We start from the raw sequence: 18,230 nt of genomic DNA, 5'->3' as shown, positions 1-18,230 counted from the left end.
CCTGGTTCATCCCACTGAGGGCTCCCACTGGCTTGAGACCCTCCTGCGTGGCTCCCTCATCTGCTGTGACCCTCCTGAATGCCCAGAGGCTTCTGGCCATCCTCCTGCAGCCTTGGACTGCGGTTTCTCTTTCATCTTCTTGAGCACTTGACCTGGGTATTTGCTGTGCTGCTCACTCCCCTTCTAAACCCAGGCCTAAGGTTCTCACAGTGGAATGCTTCAGGTGGTACTCTATGGTTCTCATAAGAGCACATCTCAATATCTAACAAGTAAATATTAGGGACCGCTCAAATGGCAATGAATGGGGTACACGGTGGTTACGTCTAGGCTCCACCCAACCTTTCGCCAACAGAGAATCAAGGCAAGAGAATTAGTGTTAAAAGATGTCAACAGAGAGATAAATGACTAGAAAGGAGTGGTGGCTGGTCATATGGCCAGAACAAAGGATAACTAATGGAAAGCCCAGTTAAGACAACCACACAAAAGGTCCCTCCCATGCTAAGCGGATCACCTATGAAAAATTCAAGGGAGGACATGGCCAAGAGTCGCATACAATGAGAAGACATGGATGGGTCACAATCTATAGGGCTGGAAGGATCACAGATTGATGAAATGACAGCTCCTTTTAAGTAAAGAGAATGGTATAGTCTCGTAAGGCATTTCATTCAAATCTTTGACAGATCTCTAGAGAGGAAAACACTAAAAAAACCCCACACAACCCCCCCCTCCAAATCCCAATTCCTCTTTATTCCCTGTATTCCTCCCCACCCATCACCTCAAAGTCCCACTTCATGGAAAAGTGTCTATACAGTGGGTAAGGGTATGATTACACTTTTAAATTGAGGATAAGTTAGATTAAAAAATGGTAAAGGTCTTTCCTATTAACCATTTTTAGCCCTCTGGTCAACAATGATATTTGCTGACAAATTAATATTCTTTAAATTTACTGACAAATGATTACTAGTATGATGGCCTAAAATATGTGAGTATCTTCCATCTATCTGCTCTAGAGAAGCAGGTAGTGTGCAAAATATTTCCCCCAAAGAGAACTAAAAACAGCAAAATCCACTGCTAGTGGGTGACGCGATGACACCAGCAGGAGAGGAGAAGAACGGCACCAGCAGAGAGCCACGGGGCCACCTTTTCTGTCCCCATCCTGTGTTCCTCTGGTGACATTTTGGACACTTCCCTCCTATTTGAATCCTTTTTTGTGTTTCAACCTGTTCACCAGGTCACGCATCTTTCTGCTGTCCTTAGGGTGACTTTTCCTCTTAGGGCACTCACAATCCTACACAAAACTCTACTGAAATAACATTGATTGGTATTAATAAGATGGGCCTTGGGCCAGCTAGGTGGTGCAGGAGATAGAGCTCTGGCCTTGGGAGTCAGGAGTTCAAGCCTCCGACACTTGAAATATACTAGCCGTGTGAGCCTGGGCAAGACACTTAACCCTGATTGCCTCACAGAAAAGGTGGCCTTCATCAACTGGGGAAAGGCTGAACAAGTTATGGTATATAAAGGTGCTGGAAGAAATGATGAAGGAAAGTGTTTCAGAGAAATCTGGGCAGACTTTTCTGAACTGATGCAGGAGCAGGAGAACCATTTATACAATGACAGCAACACTGTCCCATCAGCACAGTGACCGAACACAACTGCAGAGGACAGATGATCAAACACGCTGCCCGCCCCTCCAGATGGCGAAGGACTTGGGCTGCAGAATGAGACACATTTTCCTCTGTACGTGGCCAATGAATGCAGAGATCCATTTGACTTGACTGTACGTAACGGTAACTGGGGTTTCATTTTTCTTGCTTTCTCAACGGGCTGGGAGGAATAAAAAAACAAAACCAAAAAAGGACAGGGCTTTGTCTCGCCAGTCACAATCTGGCTTGCTCTTATCCACCTGTGGGTTCAATTCCAGGTCCACTCAGTGCCCACGTCCACTGTCCAAAACAAATACACTGAAGCATGGGCTCTAATGGATGTCTATCTGGCTGCTTATCAATTTGGACAACAGACATTTGTCATTTCTATTTCATTAACACAGTTAGGCCCACAGTTTTTTTTTTTTAAGGCAGTTGGGGTTAAGTGACTTGCCCAGGGTCACACAGCTAGTAAGTGTCAAGTGTCTGAGGCTGGATTTGAACTCAGGTCCTCCTGATTTCAGGGCCGGTGCTCTATCCACTGTGCCACCTAGCTGTCCTGAGGCCCACAGGTTTTAAGTGATTACAGATTTCACTTAGGAAGTGCTATCATATCCCAGGACGTGAGGACTTCATGCAATCAACACAATGCTTGAGGGCCTCTTCCCATCCTCGGGCAATCCCCCGTTCCATCTGGACTCCTGACTAGGCCTCCACCTCCACGAGAGGAGCGTGTACCTTTGGAGAACAAGTCTCCTGGTCTTGTGCTTTCTTACTGTTAATAATCATCAGTGTCATTTTAAAAAGCCCTGCCTCGACAGTCACTTTGCCGGACACTGACGGGAACCACGGTCACAGCCACTGTAAGACCAAGAAAGAGGAGTGAAATACAACATGTCAACTGCTCTGTTATGTGTCATGACAGCCAACAAGAAGATAAGAGCAGCCTCACAAGGAGATGCCGGATGCACTAACTGATTCGGCAAGAGGCCGCCCTGCAAAATAACGTTATATTCAGACGCATTTATGAGCCTCTCACGCTGTCCTGCAGTAGCATTTGGCACTGGGTGCCACGGTGTTTGAGAAAATAAGACGAAGTGATGCCGAGACAGCCTGGAAACAAAGGAGGCCACTTGGGAAAGGTGTACAGAGAGCCTCATGTGACCACTTCACATTACAGAGTCTGGGCTCATCTCAGTAAGAGTTTTACAAAAGAGGTGCAAAGGTTTGGACTGAATGAACTCTTAGGGCCAATAGGGCCTGCCGAGGAACACCAATAAAAGTACAGTCAGACTCCTACTTATACTTTGTTTTCATGAAGAGATGAGCCCATGTGAATTACTGTCCAGTGAAACAGAACTGAAGCAGGAGCTGAGTGACTACTCTGAGACCTTTCATCTGCTTCACTGAGAATTTTAAGAGGCTCGTACAGGAAATTATGGAGAGGCAGGGATGCTCTGACTCATACAGCCCATGAATATAAAGGATCATTGAGCTTTTAAGAAAGGACCATATACATGATCGTAGCTCATATTTACACAGTGCTTCATAATTTATAAAGTATACATATTAATATTCACAGGAGTTTTTATCTTCAGGAATGAAACGGAACTAGTAAAAAAAATGATAAACACCACTGAGATGCCAATCATGATTCTCATAAATGCCATTTATAATCCTTCTACACCTCAAAAGAAGCCTCACCTTTAAGTCAAGGTCTCCCCCAACTAGCAGGAGGATCAGAACTTGTGGGTCAATCTTGAAGTCTTACTGATTGAATATGCAAGTAGACTGATGCCTCCGTAATTGTGGAAGGGATTTCCATGCATACCCCCGCCCCAAGAGGGCCTTCCATGTATAACATTCCATGAATGACCTGACTCAAGTCATATTACACTGGTAATTATAAGACCTTGGAAAATTCAAAAACCGCTCATCACCGGCTTTCTCACTTCTTCAACCAGACTAGCAGAGGGGGACGAGTCTCTGGCTGAGCCCCTGGGGCTATCTCTTACCATTTTTGTGCATACTGGCATCTTGTGTAGCTACCGAGGGCAGGCCTTCCATCATAGAAGTCCACTGTTTAAAGCGCGATTCCGTCCCAGCTTCCTTCCCTCCAACCATGCCATAATCCATGCCACTTGAGCCAAAACCTAAAAACAAAAACCCCAAACATTCTTACACCATTCTTAGTATATTTCCAGTTTATTGAAAGATGCTGATAAACAAATGAGCTACGGGTGACAAAGTCTTCGAGTGCTTAATTCGTCACATACTCCTCATTCAAGGACTCACTGCTGGAGTGAAACTGATGCAAAATTTAACTTTTCACTCTCATCAGCTGGCAGGAAAAGCACAAAGAAAAGCTACATAAGCAGCTTTGTCCACTTTAGTCTCATTTCTGCACACATGGAAAGGCTGGAGGTGCTGAGGCTGCCAATTAGGGCTTGGGTTTTCAGCAAACAGCAGAGTCTGGGAATGGATAAAACCCTAGCACCATGCAAGCAGAGAGCTTTCTACGGCCAACAGAAAACCAAACTCGCCTTCCTTCTCAAGAACTAATGATCTTGGGGCAACCACAGACAACCTCTGCTTAGTCACTCCTGAAAATGAAACCTCAAACAAAAGTTGGAAGAAAATGTGAGAAATTTCTATCTCAATACTGTGTGTGTGTGTGTGTGTGTGTGTGTGTCTGTGCGCGGCGCGCGCATGCAGCAGAAACAGGAAGCAGGAAGGGCAGAACAAGAGGAGGCTGAGGCAGTGGGGGGACCGGCCATCCCAGAGGTTCAAGCATGCGGGCTGGCCTCTCTCGGTGTGGCCTTCCCCCGGACCTGCCTGTCAGTCACTGCTGACCTCAAAGTCTTTCTGGATTCCACCTAGAAGGCCATCATCCCTCCTCTGTGTTCCAGGTTCACTTCTCCCATAAAGCCCTTCTCTTACTCTGGCCCTCGGTCTGTCTTCCTCTACAACGCTGTACGAGAGGGGTGGCTGGTCTACCTGGCCTCTCAAGCCCCTCCGGCCGCTCCGTGTGAGCCTGTGGGGGGCCCCCCTCAAGCCCCTGGGCTGCATCCTCCTTCCCCTCCTGCACTAGGCCATGAGGCTGGCCCTCTCAGAGGCGCCTGCTCTTCTCCCATGGCTGTGGTCACACTCCTCACCAGAACTGTAGCCAGGAATTTGCCCTTTGCTCTGAAGGTCAGGGAGGCCCACGTTCAGGGCACTGGGGACCAGGTTGTCGAGATGTGGCTTGGGTCCGACAGGATGAGATGGCGAATGCTTCATGCTCGGCGGTCGCTGCTGCTGCTGCTGCTGCTGCTGCTGCAACGCGCTCATCATCCGAGCAATCTGCGGAGGAAGCAGGGCAAGCTGAGCCCTCGGCCCACCCCATCACAAGGAGCTGCTGGCCGGCCCTCCCAGGGGCCCAGCTCACCTGCTGTTCGTGCTGCTGCCGCACAGCCTGGGAGATCTTTCTCTGGTTCTGGAGCAGCTGCTGCTGTTGCTGCTGTTGTAGGAGGAGCTGACAGGCCTGCACGGGGGAAGGGGGAGAGAGAAGGGGTGTGTGTGGGGCAAGTACATGAAATGGAAATCTTATGGGCATCACCACCCCTGGCAAGAAACACCAGCACAGGGAGCAGTAACACCTAAGCATTCCATGTGACGTACATGCCAGTGTGGATGGAGTAAATTAATTCTATTCCCCCTCCTCATTTAACATGGGAGAGGATGGAGACCTAGATGAGGAAGTAAATGAGCCAGGGTCTGGATGCTACTCAACTGACCCCCAATAACCCACACACATCATTCACGTAACTATATTGCCACAGAACTGTAAGATAAAGCGCCCTGTCTCACTCCAAAGAACAACGATTATCCTCATTAGATTGAATTAACTCTTAGGAACAGCACACCCCACTCTCCCTCAATGGAGGAAAGGAAATAAGGCCCATTTAAAATACAGTGCCCCCCTCCCCCCCACTCTTCAACACAGGATTTCTTTCTTTCTCTCACACACACAGAGAGACAGACAGACACAACAGAAGAAAGGAAACGAAGCCTATTGGAAATACAGGGTCACATTACAGACAGACACCTCCCCCCAACACAGATCTCTCATTCTCTCTCTCTCTCACACACACACACACACACACACACACACACGAAGCCTATCTGAAATACAGGGTCATATCACACAAGTCCCTGTACTGCAAACAAGCCAACCCCAAACCAGAGGGAGTCATGCACACAAACATCTCTGGAGCCATGCAGCCAGAAGGAAGATGGTGTACTCCTTACCAACTGGAACTGGGGGATCTGTGGAAGCTGGCTCAGCATGGCAATCTGCTGGGGAGACAGCTGAGGCCCCAGGTTGAAAAGCCCCGGGTTCAGGCCACTGTTAGGAAACTGCTTGAGCACGGAGGCAGAAACCTAGCAAGGAAGGAGGCAGGCTTGGTGAACAGGACAGAAATGGTTCCAAGAAAGAATTCCTGGCAGCACCAGAAGCCGAGGACGAGGCATGCTTTGTGGTCCACGTTTCCTTTTGTCAATATGCTCCTTGTCTCTCACAATTGTGCTTTCACTCATTCTCTGCCTACCACCTGAGGAATGAGACTCTCCCCAGATGGACCCTTGGCTAGGTGGCAGAAAGCCTCAGAAACACCGAATAAGACTGCTCACAGGAGCTCATGGGGACCAACGTGGGATGGCACCATCACCTCCAAGTGATTCCAACAGATTTAGGAAAGAGGAAACATTTTCCCCACAGATTATGGCTAAATATGACAAAGAAATGGAACCCTAAGCCAGCCCAAGACTAGAGCTCAGTCTTAGCTGCTGTCACAGAAGCCGGGATCGTCCCAGATGGCTTCAGATTCCCAAGAGAATCTGGTCCAGGGGAAGCGCACCGACCCCTCCCCCCATGGCATCCCTGGACAAGTGCTCTTCTACCTTCTGGAGGACGTCCAGCGACAGATCTAGGGACGGGGAGCTCTCTCTGTCATGCGGGATGAAGGTAGGAGTCCATTGTCCTTTGGCTGGCTGTCATGGTTACCAACTGTCCCTTGCATTAAACACCTGCGTGATAAACTATCCCTCCCCATTAAGATGACTACTCACATTGAGCCACAGAAAAGATAAATCCAAGTGAGAAGAAATGCAGCAGTGGCCCGGGCTTTGCCAGGATGAGCTGACTGAATGCTTGTGGCTTACAAGAGGCCAACGCCCTTTCATCAAAGAGAAGAGCCCTGAAACTTCCCAAAGTCTTCTCCTCTTACCTCTGGGTCTCGTGTAATCAGTCAGATATGCACGGCTTTTTCCCAAAACACCAAAAGGGTTCTACACCAGGAATGTGTGACTCTGCACCTCCCATAACGGCCCTGCTATTTTATCCCTGCAGGGTGGCTACCTGTTACTGTCATCGTATAAGATTCCCATGACCCTACAACTTCACTGAGGTGGGCTCTTCAGGCGTTTTCCCATAAACTCTCCGGAGAAGATCTCCCCCAGACACTGGAGGCCTTTCTTGAGGCCTTTTAGGATTTCATGGGTCTGATGTCCAAGATTTTTAAGGAATTAATGCAAGTATAGAAGAGTATTTCCCCAACAGAGAAATGATCAGAGGATATGAACAGACAGTTCTTAGAGCAAGAAATCCAAGCTATCAACAACCAAATAAAAAAATGCTCCAAATCACTAATAAGAGGAGTCAAAGTTAAAGCACACGGAGTTCCATTTCACATTCGTCAGAATGGCGAAGATGGCAAATATGAAACGTAACAACTCTTGGTGGGTCTGTGAAGGACAGCAAGGACCCTGAGCACTGTGGCTTCAAGCAAACGTTTAAAAATACAGAACTCAAAGGGTGCCGTTCAGAAGGGGCAACAGCGTCGTTCTTGTGTTCAACTGAACAGCTACTGAGAGGAGCGAGTGGTGCTTGCGGTTTCAGGCCCATGGGCCATGCTCTGCCTTCTGTGCAGACAGAAAGGTTGCTTTTGTGGCCCTGCACCTTCTGGGCCCCCCCCCCCGGTCACATGCCCCATCACCTTTCGGACGCCCTGTGGCCAGGGTGGAATCTTGATTCTTCTGACACGCCTGCAGCTGTGGAGAATCCTTAAGCACAGTGGCTTTTACGGGTGAGCAGCTCGCCACACAGGCACTCATGCCTCGCTCAAGAGATGCTAAGGCATTTCTCTGACCCGCTCCCAGCTCTGCAGTGCTTGGTGTTTGCTCATGTGCTGCCTTGCGAGTGTCTTCAACTCGTATCATGGTTCTGTAGATCTATTTCTGCAACTAAGCTCTAAGCTCTTCCACAGATCGCCAATGACCTGGAGCGGACACATTCAGAAGCATCTCCAACCTACTGCTCCCATCACCCCCCAACCTGATCAGACAGCTCACACAACCTCAGGCTTGGAAAGAATCTTTGAACTGCCCAGTCATGTCCTGAGAAAGGGTCCCCCAAAGGTCATCTAGGCCTCTGCAGAGAACTTCTAGAGGAGATTCCGTTGCACCCACCAAGGGGCCCACGCCACTCCCGGACGGCTCTATGTCAGACCTCAATTTGTGTCTCCAGCTCCCACCTGTAACTACCACGTCTGGTCCGTGAGGCTGGGGACAAGCTTGTTTTCTCCACCTGTGTACACAGACAGCTCCCGTGGTTTCCCTAAGCCTTTTCTACACTGAACATTCCCAATTCCTGCAATCCAGCTCCAGGTGGTACCGCCTTTGGGCCTTTCCTCATGCAGGTCACTCTCCTCTGGACACACTTGGCTGGTCAACGTCTTCTATTCCAGGGCAGAGGCCCTCTCCTGATGTAGTCCGGCACCACATTAGCTTCCTTGCCTGCTATCTCACAAACTGCTGAGCTAACAGGATACTAAGACTCTCTGATTTTAAAAAATGAACAATCTATCCTTAGAAGCACATTGTACTTGTGAATCAGAGAGAAATCTCCTCTTCTTGAACCCAGGAACTTCTGATACCATTGGCCACACTCCCGGGCCGACCAGTCTTCTCCTATCACGCTAAACAATCCTTCTCTTGGGGGCAGCTAGGTGGCGTAGTGGATAGAGTACCGGCCCCGGATTCAGGAGGACCTGAGTTCAAATTCGGCCTCAGACACATAACACTTACTAGCTGTGTGACCCTGGGCAAGTCACTTAACCCCATTGCCTAGCAAAAAAACCAAAACAAAACCAATCCTTCTCTTTTCTCCCTCTCTGGCTATGCTTCCTGTTCCCTCAGAAAGGCACTCCATCACCATCCTACCCTCTACACACATGCTATAGTGTGGCCGTCTCCCCTACTCACTGCTTCAAAGAGGAAGAGGGGATACAGTGGAGAGGATCCCTCTGCTTGACCATGGGAAGACCCCTCTGCAATGCCGTTTCCTCAGCTATACAATGGGGCAATGCCTGGAGCACCCACCTCAGAAGGCTTTAAAAGGATGTAAATTGTCTGAAAGCCTTTAAAATATCCATAGTGACTACTACTGACTCCCAAATCTACCTTGCTAGTTCAGGTTTCTCCCCTGAAGCTTCAAAACAATGTCTATCCTGGGAAATCCTGGAGCTCTGCCTCAACCCGTCCCCAGTAGAGGTCTTTAGCCACTCCTCATTACCCCCACCCCCGGCCCCTTCAGCTCCCATCTTCACCACTCATAGCCAGCTTCCGAAGCCTGTCGCCTCTGTCGTCACGTGATCTTTGGGACACCCCTGCTCCTCTCCAGCCCCGCCGCTGCCCCCATCGTGGAGACCTCGTGGCTGCAGCCAACACAACCCCCCGGATGGGTGTTCTTTGTGGAGCTCCCTTTAGCCCCGCTGTGCTGAGCCATGGAATGGATGGATCTGTTAACATTGCTCCGCTATTCAAAACCTCTCGATGGCCATTTCCACCTCGTGGTTCATTCACGCGCACGCTTCTATGAACACAGCTCTATGCTCTGCAAAACTCACAGAGAAGAGACAGAAGGCAGTCTCCGAAGGGAAGGGACCAGCTGCTGGGGCACTAAGAAAGGCCTCCTGAACAGGATGTCCCTGGAGAAGGCTCTTGAGCCCAGCAGCTACTTGAAGATGTGGAGATCAAGAGGGAGAGCACTCCAGGCCCATGGTAGGGGGACTGGGGAGTGGGTAGTGGGGAAGGACACAGAGAGTAGCGTGTGGCAGAAAAAGACAGTGGGACAGTAGGGTTTGCTGCTGAGTGAAGGGAAGGGAACGATGTGTGAGAAGACTGGAAAGGGAGGAAGGAGTTGGGATGCAAAGAGCTTTGAACACCAAGCCAAGGAGCCGGGTGACCCCCCCCCCCCAAGATGTTTGTGTGCAGGGACTGGAGTGGCGAGAGACTGTAGGTGGGCAGGTTACTGTGATATCCCAGGGCCCGGCCCTATGAAGTGACTGTGAGAGTGGGAAGATGGGGATGTGAATAAAAACTGACAAGAGCCAGGTGGGGCAATGTCTATAGTGTGGTTGTGACTCGTTGAACATGGAACTGTGGATTATCCAAGTGGGGAGGCCGAGGGGAGCACACGGCATTGCATCCTGCAGAGACATGGGGGATCTCTGAGGAGAAGCAGAGGCAGGAGGAAGTTACTGAGAGACGGCCTCTGTGGACCATCCCACCCTCCACCGTCAAGGTCTAGTGAACAGCCCCAGCTCCCGTCCCTGAGGAAGGGCTATGGGGGTACAAGGACAAGAGCAGCAGATGAGAAGGTGAAGACAGATCACAAAAAACGCAAATGGGAACCCTGAAAGGTTCCTGGATGAGAGTATCCTTCTACATTAGAGAAGGGCACGAGGGTGCTTCTGCAGCCATTTTCTGTGGTAGCAAAGCACTGGAAATAAAAGAGGCTCTCATCATCAGAGAAGCACTAAACACACCGTGTATGTGCACAGAATGGAATGCTACTGTGCCCTATGAGATGACAAACACGGAGAACGGATGGCAGAGCGAACGGCCACGCAGCACGACGGTCACATAGTTCTGCGCCCCCTCCTCACAGCCTCCTGCCTCTCACCAGAGAGGGGAAGGATTACAGGTCAAAGGGGACGCAGGTCGCCAGAGCAGACAAGGGGCCCGTGGGGCTGAAGCGTCTATACTTACTTGTGACAAGGGCTGGACTCTGATGGGGGAGGCAGCAGGGATGATTTAGTGAGAAATGGGACAGCAAACAGCGGCAGCTAGGGGGCGCCATAGTGCACAGAGCCCCAGATCTGGGGTGAGGATGACTCATCTTGGGGAGTTCAAATCTGGCCTCAGATGCTCACTAGCTGTGTGACCCTAGGCAAATCACTTCACTGTGTTTGCCTCCGTTTCCTCATCTATAAAATGAATTAGGGAAGGAAACAACCACTCCAGCATCTTCGCTAAGAAAACTCCAGACAGAGTCACAAGTAGCTGGACACAAGTGAAATGACTGAACACCAACAAACAAGAGGAGATAAAGAACAACAACATAACATGATAACAAAAGTTTAGAAAGGGATACAAAGAAATTGGACTTTTCTTACTGACTTAAGTTTAATATACACGTCTTAGAGAAAACTGAACCTGACAGAAAGTCATACTATTAACAGAATGGTGACAGCAGCGGCAGGGTCAAGAAGTGAGTGAGTGGGAAGAGACTCTTCAAGATGTCCACATAATTCAGAGAATGCGTGAAGAGGTGTTTGAAGGGATGACAACGGAGACAGCAGGAGCAGGAGAATAACCCAAGTAATGCCTACAATCGTGACTTACAACAACAGCAAAAAACAAACAGTAAAATATACCAAAGACAATAAAAAAACAAGCCAGCGAACTGTGAGGAACATTCATTCTCCTGGAGAATTGCTAAGGCAGGGGAATTGCTTCAGACTACAGAGGCGGAGAAGTAACGTGATCTCGGAGGGGCAGATGCACAATCAGAGCGTGTCATGAGCGAAGCTGGGTCGGCTGGGCTTTGCTGAAACTTTTTTTGGGGAAAAGGATTCAAAGGTGGTAGTGGTGGGAATTAAAGAGGAAATGGTTGTGGCATAAAAACAAAAGGCAATAACGAAACTAAAAAGATAAGAAATAAGGATGTCAGTCATTAAAAATGGCAACAACGGTAACAGGTTAGGCAAAACACAAGCACCTCCATCATGCTGGGATAGCAGGGGCGGGGAACCTGCAGCCTTGAGGCCACATATGGCCCTTTAGGTCCTCAAATGCGGCCCTCTGACTGAATCTAAACTTCACAGAACAAATCCCCTTCGTAAAAGGATTTAATAGTTTATATTTTAATTTATTAACATTTATTTGTAATTCTTTATATATAAAGAATGATAAATTAATATAAAAGTTATTAATAATTTAACAAAAGCATGAGGACTAGGGCTCTCCAGGCTGGGTGGCCCAGATGGGGAGAAGGTGAGATCCACTTTCCCAAGAATGATACTGGAGGGGAACGTGCAGCCCCTCTGCCAATGGGGAGCACTTGGCGGCCTGAAGTGAAGAAGTCAAGGTCCCCTCCATCCCTGCTCCGGACCCACTCATCTGTCTGTTCCATAAGCCTCCTCTCCCCATCTCTGCACCAGAGGTCACCACGGGGGCAGGGAGGGGAGGGCCTGACCACAAGTCAGCTCGTCCAGTCTGCCCAAGGTCACCCAGGCAGAATTCAAATCCAGTGCCTTTCAGGCAGCAGCCTCATCTCTCCAGGCACAGAATCACCAGTTCTAAGAGAAAAGCAGCTCAGAATGGACAGTGCTGCAGTCTAAGTCAGTGGAGGTGGTTCTATAGTATTCTTCCTAATGATGGTGTCGTGCTCGTCTCAAGAAGGGACACGGGACAATCAGTCAATGCCTGATTTCCTTTTAAATTAGAATTTTTAAAAAGTGATCACAGGATTTTCTATTTTTTCCCCCCATGCAAAACAATAACACGATTTGTAATTTGATATACTGCCCATGAACTTTCATCCCAGACACTTAGTTAACATCCACAATAAATACTGGTAGCTATGATGCCTTTAACTTCCACAAAATCCACTGCAGGCACGTTAACAGCTCCTAACCCCCTGGCTTCTGGCCTTCCGAGTCATCAAACTGCTTACCTGGGGAGAAATGAACTGGGGAGGCACTTGTGCCCGTAGGTTAGGGGAAGAGTTTAGCGGCTGCACTGGCGTGTGCATGCCCCGCGATTGTGCTGTGCTATTTCCAAACAAACCGTGATTGCCACCCTGTAAAAAAAAGAAAAAGGAGAGCCGAAGAGCTTTGTTTATTTTCCGTAGGAAAAATACCAAGAAGCAGACACTAGCCTAACTCCCACTACTGACCTGCAGAAGGTGTGAGGCCTTCCCAGCCTATGGCTTGTAAAAGAAGTCTCCAACTAGCAAGCTTCTGACCCCAGGACCGCCTTCAAGTACTGTTATCTAAGAACTAACAAGTACCCAACGCTGTGACTAAAATCTTCTCCTGGAGCTTACTCAACAGCCGATGGTTTTTGGGTTCAATGCAGTTAACAGCCTCCCCAGCACCGTTTGTAAAGAATGCCATTTTCTTAGCCACTCTATTTATAAATGCTAGTTTTACTCAATACCCACATCATTCTCAAATGGAATAAGAGAAAAATGTCAAAACTCATCATAGTATGGATTGTCTGTCAGATTTCTAAAGAGCCAAAGTATTAAAGAGGTTCTACTGTGTCTAGGCTAGAGAGAGAGTAGGAAGCTTTGCTGATTCTTCTGTATACCCTATGTCTTGGGGGAGGGGAAAAAGCTTCCTCTGGATCTGAGCCAGCAGCCCTTTTGGTCCCAAGATGTGGAGGTCTTCAATAGGAACAGCAACAAACACTAAACCCCTGCTTTTGGGTGCGCGGGGGATACAAAGGGAGACATACCCAAGAATGTTTATTCTGGTGCTCAATAACACCACCCAACAGCCTGGCCAGACAAGCGCCCGGATTACTGGGATGCAAGGGAGGGTTTGGTGAGTGGGTGAGAAAGCGGGGGGAGGAGAACCTTGAAAGGGGGACCATCGACAAATGCAGATGGGGGGCAGGCTGCTGAGGCTGGCATAAGCAAACACACTGAGTCAGGAGGGGAGACTAGGGAGCAGATCACTGAGTCTGGAGCTCGGCACACATTCACACGAGATGAGGCCACAGAGTGACGGGGGTGCCTTTTGGGCCGACAGGGTCTGAATTCGCAGAGGGGAGAATTAACAGGCAAGGCAGCTGAGTGGACTGGGGCAGGGGAGGAGGGAGATGAAGGAAGGAGAAGAACCAAGGTCACTCAGAGGTTCTGAGACTTGGTGCTAGAGAAAAGAGCAGGATCATCAGAAGAACAGAAAAGAAGAAAATGAGTAGCTCCTCTGCGGAATGGTGTGATTCCTCAAGGAGGCACCTGAAAATCCAGGCCTGGAGCTACCAGGAGAGATCTGGGGGTGGAGAGCCCCCTTGGGGATGACGAGTGACTGGAGAGGAAGAGAGAGTGCCAGGGCCTGCCCACCCACAGAGGGGAACATCCCTGACCTCTGGAGAACCACAGGCCCGAGGAAGGGCTGGCACGCAGGGAAACCAGAAAGGCATCCTCCAAGAGTGTTCAGACAGAGCCGAGCCAGACCTTGATGGAGGAGGCCGTGTTTCAGGAGTCGATTTCAGAAAAAGCATTTTAGCTGAAAGATGCCTTCTCACCAATGTTCTACAAGATGAGAATCTAGTCCAGTAAACTGCCTTCCTCCTCTTAGGGCTTGGAGGCATCCTTTTGGAAATCCCGAAGAACCTCTCTGTGCCCGGCCTGGCTTCTAGTGTGAGGGCAAACCTCTTCAAATCATGAAACCAACTGATGGCAACTGCAGCTTTACTAGAGCACACTTACAAAGTCAGGATGGGATGGAAACAGCCAAGGCTGAAGGTTCTGAAAAGGGGCCTAGCAGATCCACGTCCCTCGACCCCACAATCCTACTGTTGGCACAGACGCCAACAAGGCCCCGCATTATCATGAAATGTTCTCTGTCGTACTTTTTGTGGTTACAGAGATGCAGAACCAAAGCAGGTGCCTACAGCTTGGGGAAAGGGCTGAACAACATGGTACATCAAGAATGGGATTTCATTGTGCTGCTGTAAGAAAGGAGGACTTACACGAAATGATGCTGAGGGAAGTCAGCAGAACCAGGAAAACAGAGTGTAAGACTGTAACAACATGAGCAGAAAAAAATGCAGCACCACGGAATGCTTTGTGATAACCATGATCAAGCTTGATCCTGGACAACAGATTTTAAAAAAGGCTCTCCCTTCTACCACTGCAAGGTGAGAACCACGGGTATGCAATGGACATACACACTCAGGCTCCCATCTGCGTGTTCATTGTTTTGATAGAACCAAATTTTTCCTTCAAGTCACTACTACAAAGAGAATCTTCTTCTGGGGAAGGAAGGAATATATCTGGAAAGGATCATAATGAAAAGAAAAAAAGGCATAGAGATGTAAAAATTTTAAATTGAAAAAAAAATAACCAAATTAGGATGAGGGAGAGGCAAAGCACTTAAGTGCCTACTGCGTGCCAGGCTCGGCTAGGCTCTTCCCAGCCTGTTATGATGACTGGGCGTGCAGCATTTCACATAGTGAACATGAACACACTTCCCAAAAGGCAACAACTTTTCTTCAGGGCCATTCCACTGTAACTGCTGGTTTTGCATTTCTGCCATCACTTATGATTATGCTGGGGCAGCATTCACAGCTGAGATGACCCTGGAGCCCAAAGGGCAACATTACAAACTCCTGGAACCCTGGAGGGCCTCCCAAGATGCATTCCTAATAACAGCAACGAGGACCCTTGAAGGGTGACATTTGGCCTGAGACAGTCTGAATTATTGAGGTCACAGAGCAGCCTTGTAGAAACCACTGGGAAAAATGTGAAAGTAAATATTAATCAGATAAGAGATGGGGGTCTTAAGACTTGAATGACAAGTGGAAGGAAGGAACCATCTTTGTCCTTACTATACCAGAAAACCAAAAGCACAGAGGAACATTGTTCCCATCTGTCCTCCACCAGCATCCCCTACAGGGGCCACCCACTGCAGCCCAACAGCTGGACCCCCAGAAAGGTCCCTGGATCCTGGGAAACAGTGGCAGAAGGACACCTGTCTCCCCCCCCCCCCCGCCCCAGCCTCTTCCATCTCCTCTTTGCTGCTCTGACTCAAGAGGTGGGTTCTCTGGCTTACCCATCTGCACTCCCTCTGCTCAGAAACAGAATCTGTCTGGTATGGCGCTAGCATTCATGTGGCTGGTCAGAAGGCCACAGAGGAGCTTGACACTGCTCAGCTACTTTTACAGGTAAATGACAAATGCTGTGATCCTTATGGGTTTTCTCTCCCAATGGCAGCTTTTCCTCCCACACTTAGGCAAACTGCATTGAGAAGTGCTTAGGAAATATTCTGTATCATTCTGTTTAAAAACAGCATCATCTAGGTTGGCCCATGGTCCTGCACCAAGGCATCTTTCTACCATCTTCTCCCTATCATTTTCAGATAGTAGACCTGGTAATTTGGAGTTCATAAGGAAGGGGTCACTCTGGCTTACACCTAACCCAAGAAGCCCACAGAGGAAAGCTGAAGGGCTGAAATGACCACAGCGTAAGCTTCCTCTCACGTTACACGCTCAGCAGAGCAGCGTCCCCCAGACTGATAGCAAGGGCAGAGCAGGACCAAGGCCAGCTCCCAGCCCTGGTCCCAGTAATACATTGGAGAGGCCTCCTTACTTGTCTAGCAGCGAAGTTTTGGGGGTTGAGCCCTGTGCCGATTGCCCCCAGGCTGACGTTGGGTGCTGTGGAGCCAGAGGGAGACAGCTTGTAGCTGGGAGACGGGGAGAAGGGAGAGCAGGGAGCCTCATCCCCCAGGCACCCGTCTTGATTGGAGAAAGGCAAAGTCAGCTGGAGAACAGGCGTTAGCCAATCCCAGGGTGGGTTGGTTAGTGAAGCGACAGAAGGCAAAGGAGGAAAAGAGAGAAACAGCAGCAACAAGCCAAGTTAGTGTCTTTTAGCACCAAGGAAGCCCCACGTCTCATCTGACCAGCTCAGCCATACTATGCCTGACAGACCCACTGCGGCCAGAGGCCAGATGGCTCTTTATCTTCCTGCTGCTGACTCATTCTGCTCAGAGGCAGAAGAGAACCCTGCTGGGCAATGTGTCTGTGTCTACATCTGATACTGACTAGTTCTCACTCAGCTTCCGCAAGCACAGAAGCCCAGGGACCCTGGTGATCTGGACCAGCACTGCTGCTGTCCGGGGCCGGCTCGTGGCCCATTCCAGCGCGTTCACTGTCCTCTGAAGCACGGGGAGAGTCAGCAAATGCTTCTTCTTGGACACAGTCAAGGCCTACCGCTGACTTCTGGCCTTAGTTTGACAATAATTTAGAGGTCTGCGGTAAAATTAATTAACAAACATCAAAAAGAAATATTCTGAGCCCAGCCTCCCCCTGCTCGCCCCCAAGGCAGAAACCACGAATTCAATCAACACAGACCAAAAGGGCCGTCTATTCATATTGGTGAAAGGAATACATCACAAGAGAGCAGTACAGCTTAAAAAAAGACAGAAAATGAAGGTAACCAGCAAGTTTCTCTCAAGAGCAAAGGGAGAAAATTGCCAGCCACCTGCAGGGGGGAGGGAAACGGGGTTGGCCACCTTGTGGCCCAGGCGCCACGTCAGCCAGCCTAGCCAGCAGAAATGCTCGTGGCTCAGAACGACTGAGATCCCCCTCAGCCTGCAGCCACTTCTACCTTTCCTCATGACGTCCTCTGCCCTCCAAATTTTGTCAGGTGTGACCTCTGCGGGTACAAAGGCTGTAATCTCACAGGTTACATGCTGTCAGTGTCTGTGCTTAGCTCTGGACTTGGGAATTCTATGCTCCTTCATTCAATCATCAGATGAAAACCCAAATGGATCTCTTGTATAACTGATCATCATCAAGAATTACCCTCACCTTTTCAAAGTAAGGCCCGCTATCTGTGGTTCCCATGTCTTTGGAATTAGGTGGACGGAACCCAGATCTATCCTTCCTCATGATATCATTAAAGTCCCCGAGATTCATGGCTCGTTTGTCCACATCAAACTTCTTGTCAGGAAGGCTCCCTGAAAAGGCAATGAGAAGAAAGGGTATGGTCAGTGGTCAAGAATCCATTCCCTTACTAAGCCAGCCTCTGTTATATGGCTCAAAAGGTAGGAAAAAAATGTCAATAAATCATAGAAACAGGTGAGACATCTCAATTCCCCCAAATTATTTCAATGAGTATCAACTCTTGGTCAGAATATTAAAGATTTCATGGTGATTTTTTAATTCAAGTTTAACAAAACAACCTGAGTTTTAATATAACTGCACATTTGTAAAGGCTTTTTAGATTAGGGCATTTGTACAATTCTGCATCTCTCTCCTTTCCTATTATAACCCCCTCACATAAACCCTTTGATCCTGTCAAATGGATCCACTCAACTCTTTCCCAGAACAGAATGCCACAATGAAACCTAGGTGGCTTTGTAAAGGTCCCCCACTCTGAGCCCTCACCCAGCTGCACCTTTGCAGCTATTCACCATGTCCCAACACCCAGCCTGAAACCCCTTCTCCCATCATCCCACATGGAAGGTCCAC

General features: G+C 48.9%; 1 protein-coding gene across 1 annotated transcript in view; it reads right to left on the bottom strand.

Annotated features, from left to right (window-relative positions):
- TNRC6B (trinucleotide repeat containing adaptor 6B) overlaps nt 1-18,230 on the bottom strand; it is a 225,325-nt gene that overhangs the window by 24,628 nt on the left and 182,467 nt on the right. The window contains 7 exon segments of the mRNA XM_078147524.1: nt 3,659-3,796; nt 4,799-4,985; nt 5,071-5,166; nt 5,934-6,065; nt 12,703-12,828; nt 16,348-16,518; nt 17,568-17,716. Of these exon segments, the coding sequence (XP_078003650.1) occupies nt 3,659-3,796; nt 4,799-4,985; nt 5,071-5,166; nt 5,934-6,065; nt 12,703-12,828; nt 16,348-16,518; nt 17,568-17,716 (999 nt within the window).

Source organism: Phascolarctos cinereus, unplaced genomic scaffold (genome assembly GCF_003287225.1).
Source record: "Phascolarctos cinereus isolate Bilbo 61053 unplaced genomic scaffold, phaCin_HiC Scaffold_1;HRSCAF=81, whole genome shotgun sequence".
Classification (NCBI taxonomy): domain Eukaryota; kingdom Metazoa; phylum Chordata; class Mammalia; order Diprotodontia; family Phascolarctidae; genus Phascolarctos; species Phascolarctos cinereus.
The sequence above is the reverse complement of the archived record's forward strand: the minus strand, read 5'-3'. Positions and strand labels throughout refer to the sequence as shown.